Source organism: Cynoglossus semilaevis, chromosome 2 (assembly GCF_000523025.1).
Source record: "Cynoglossus semilaevis isolate Cse_v1.0 chromosome 2, Cse_v1.0, whole genome shotgun sequence".
Classification (NCBI taxonomy): domain Eukaryota; kingdom Metazoa; phylum Chordata; class Actinopteri; order Pleuronectiformes; family Cynoglossidae; genus Cynoglossus; species Cynoglossus semilaevis.
Window position 1 is genome coordinate 10790116 of NC_024308.1, and position 1521 is coordinate 10791636.

The 1521-nt window shown below is 43.0% G+C and overlaps 1 protein-coding gene across 4 annotated transcripts in view; it reads left to right on the forward strand.

The window, feature by feature from the left end:
- Positions 1 to 1521, forward strand: part of palld (palladin, cytoskeletal associated protein) — a 29983-nt gene that overhangs the window by 23919 nt on the left and 4543 nt on the right. For 2 of the 4 annotated variants that reach the window (XM_025052821.1, XM_025052813.1), the window contains one exon: positions 1047 to 1091. The exons of the other annotated variants lie outside the window; for them this stretch is intronic. In XM_025052821.1, the coding sequence (XP_024908589.1) occupies positions 1047 to 1091 (45 nt within the window). The remainder of the gene's footprint in view (positions 1 to 1046; positions 1092 to 1521) is intronic. 4 annotated transcript variants of the gene reach the window in all.

Below are 1521 nucleotides of genomic sequence, written 5' to 3' on the forward strand. Positions count from 1 at the left end.
GTGTGTGTGTGTGTGTGTGTGTGTGTGTGTGTGTGTGTGTTACAGTAACACCTTAACCAGTCAAAGTCACAGAGCTTCATTTAAACCATCAATAAAATCATAAAGTTCAACATCAGTGAATTACAGTCTGTTCACAGCAAACACCAGAGCCCAAATACTGTGTACACACTAGTACTGTGTACACACTAGTACTGTGTACACACCAGTACTGTGTACACACCAGTACTGTGTACACACCAGTACTGTGTACACACCAGTACTGTGTACACACTAGGACTGTGTACACACTAGTACCATGTACACAAATACAGCAGTGTCAGTTAGACGTGAAGTTAGATAAAGATGGCGCTAAGAAAAATGGAAAAACAGCTGAAATTATAGAAAAAAGTAACATACTACCAGTTAGCTTAGACGTAGTTAAGAGTTAGCCATCGGTATCAACAGACAAATGTTGACGTCGTCCAGAGAGACTGCAGTTTCTAATGTGTCTTGTGGTAAAGTGTTAGTAGTTGAACAACATCTTAGCCACGCTCATGCTAATCCTTTGTTAGCAACATGTTTGGTTGTGAACACACTCGTCCACTGGTCGGTCACATGGTGTGTGTGTGTGTGTGTGTGTGTGTGTGTGTAAACTGAATACACTGGTGTGAATAAGTGTATCTAAAGTGTGTTGGGCAACTCACACATTAACCCCGCCCCCTCTGCTGACATCATTAATCCCTGCTTCCAGAGATTAACCTATGAGGAGAAGATGGCGCGGCGTCTGTTGGGCGCCGACAACGCAGCCACTGTCTTAAACACGCAGGAGATGGAGGAGGAGACGCATACACAGGTACGGTGGACCAGGGTCAAAAATGTCCAAACCCACGTTAACAAGGTCACATGACATCAGTCACTGATAACATCAGTGACTTTACCTTATCTTATCATACGTTATTATCCTTCAGTTATTATCCATTAGCCAAGGATGGTGTTGAGGTACAAACTGTAATACACTGACCACACAAACACAACAATAACAGCAGAGGAATTCTTTATCTCTACAGGAAAAAGAAAAGTCGTCTGATGATAAAGACTCTCTCCCTCAAAAGTTTTTTAAATCTTGACTTTTGATTTCACCAAAATCACCTGCTGGGTTTGATTCACGCTGGAAACATAAATTCACTAAAGTCACGCTTCACTACTGACAGGCCTTCAAGGCTGCAAGAAAATAATCTCTACAGCACCAAACCTCATAGAGAAACTCAGTGATTGTTCACTGAGGTTTGGTGTGAGTGAGACACACTAAAAATAATGTGTGCCTGGATACATTTGGTGAATGGTGCAGTACTTCTAATGCAGCTGTTATTAAAGTAACTTCTTGTGATGGTGCAGGTGGAGTGGAGTCTGGTACTCATGCTGCAGCTGTGCACGAGGCCTGTTATTATCAGAGCCGTGTGTCATCAGTGAATGAAGTTGTTCAGATGTTCAGCCTTGTCACAGGTGCAGTGATAAAGGATGGGGGGGAAGAGGGGAGGGAGG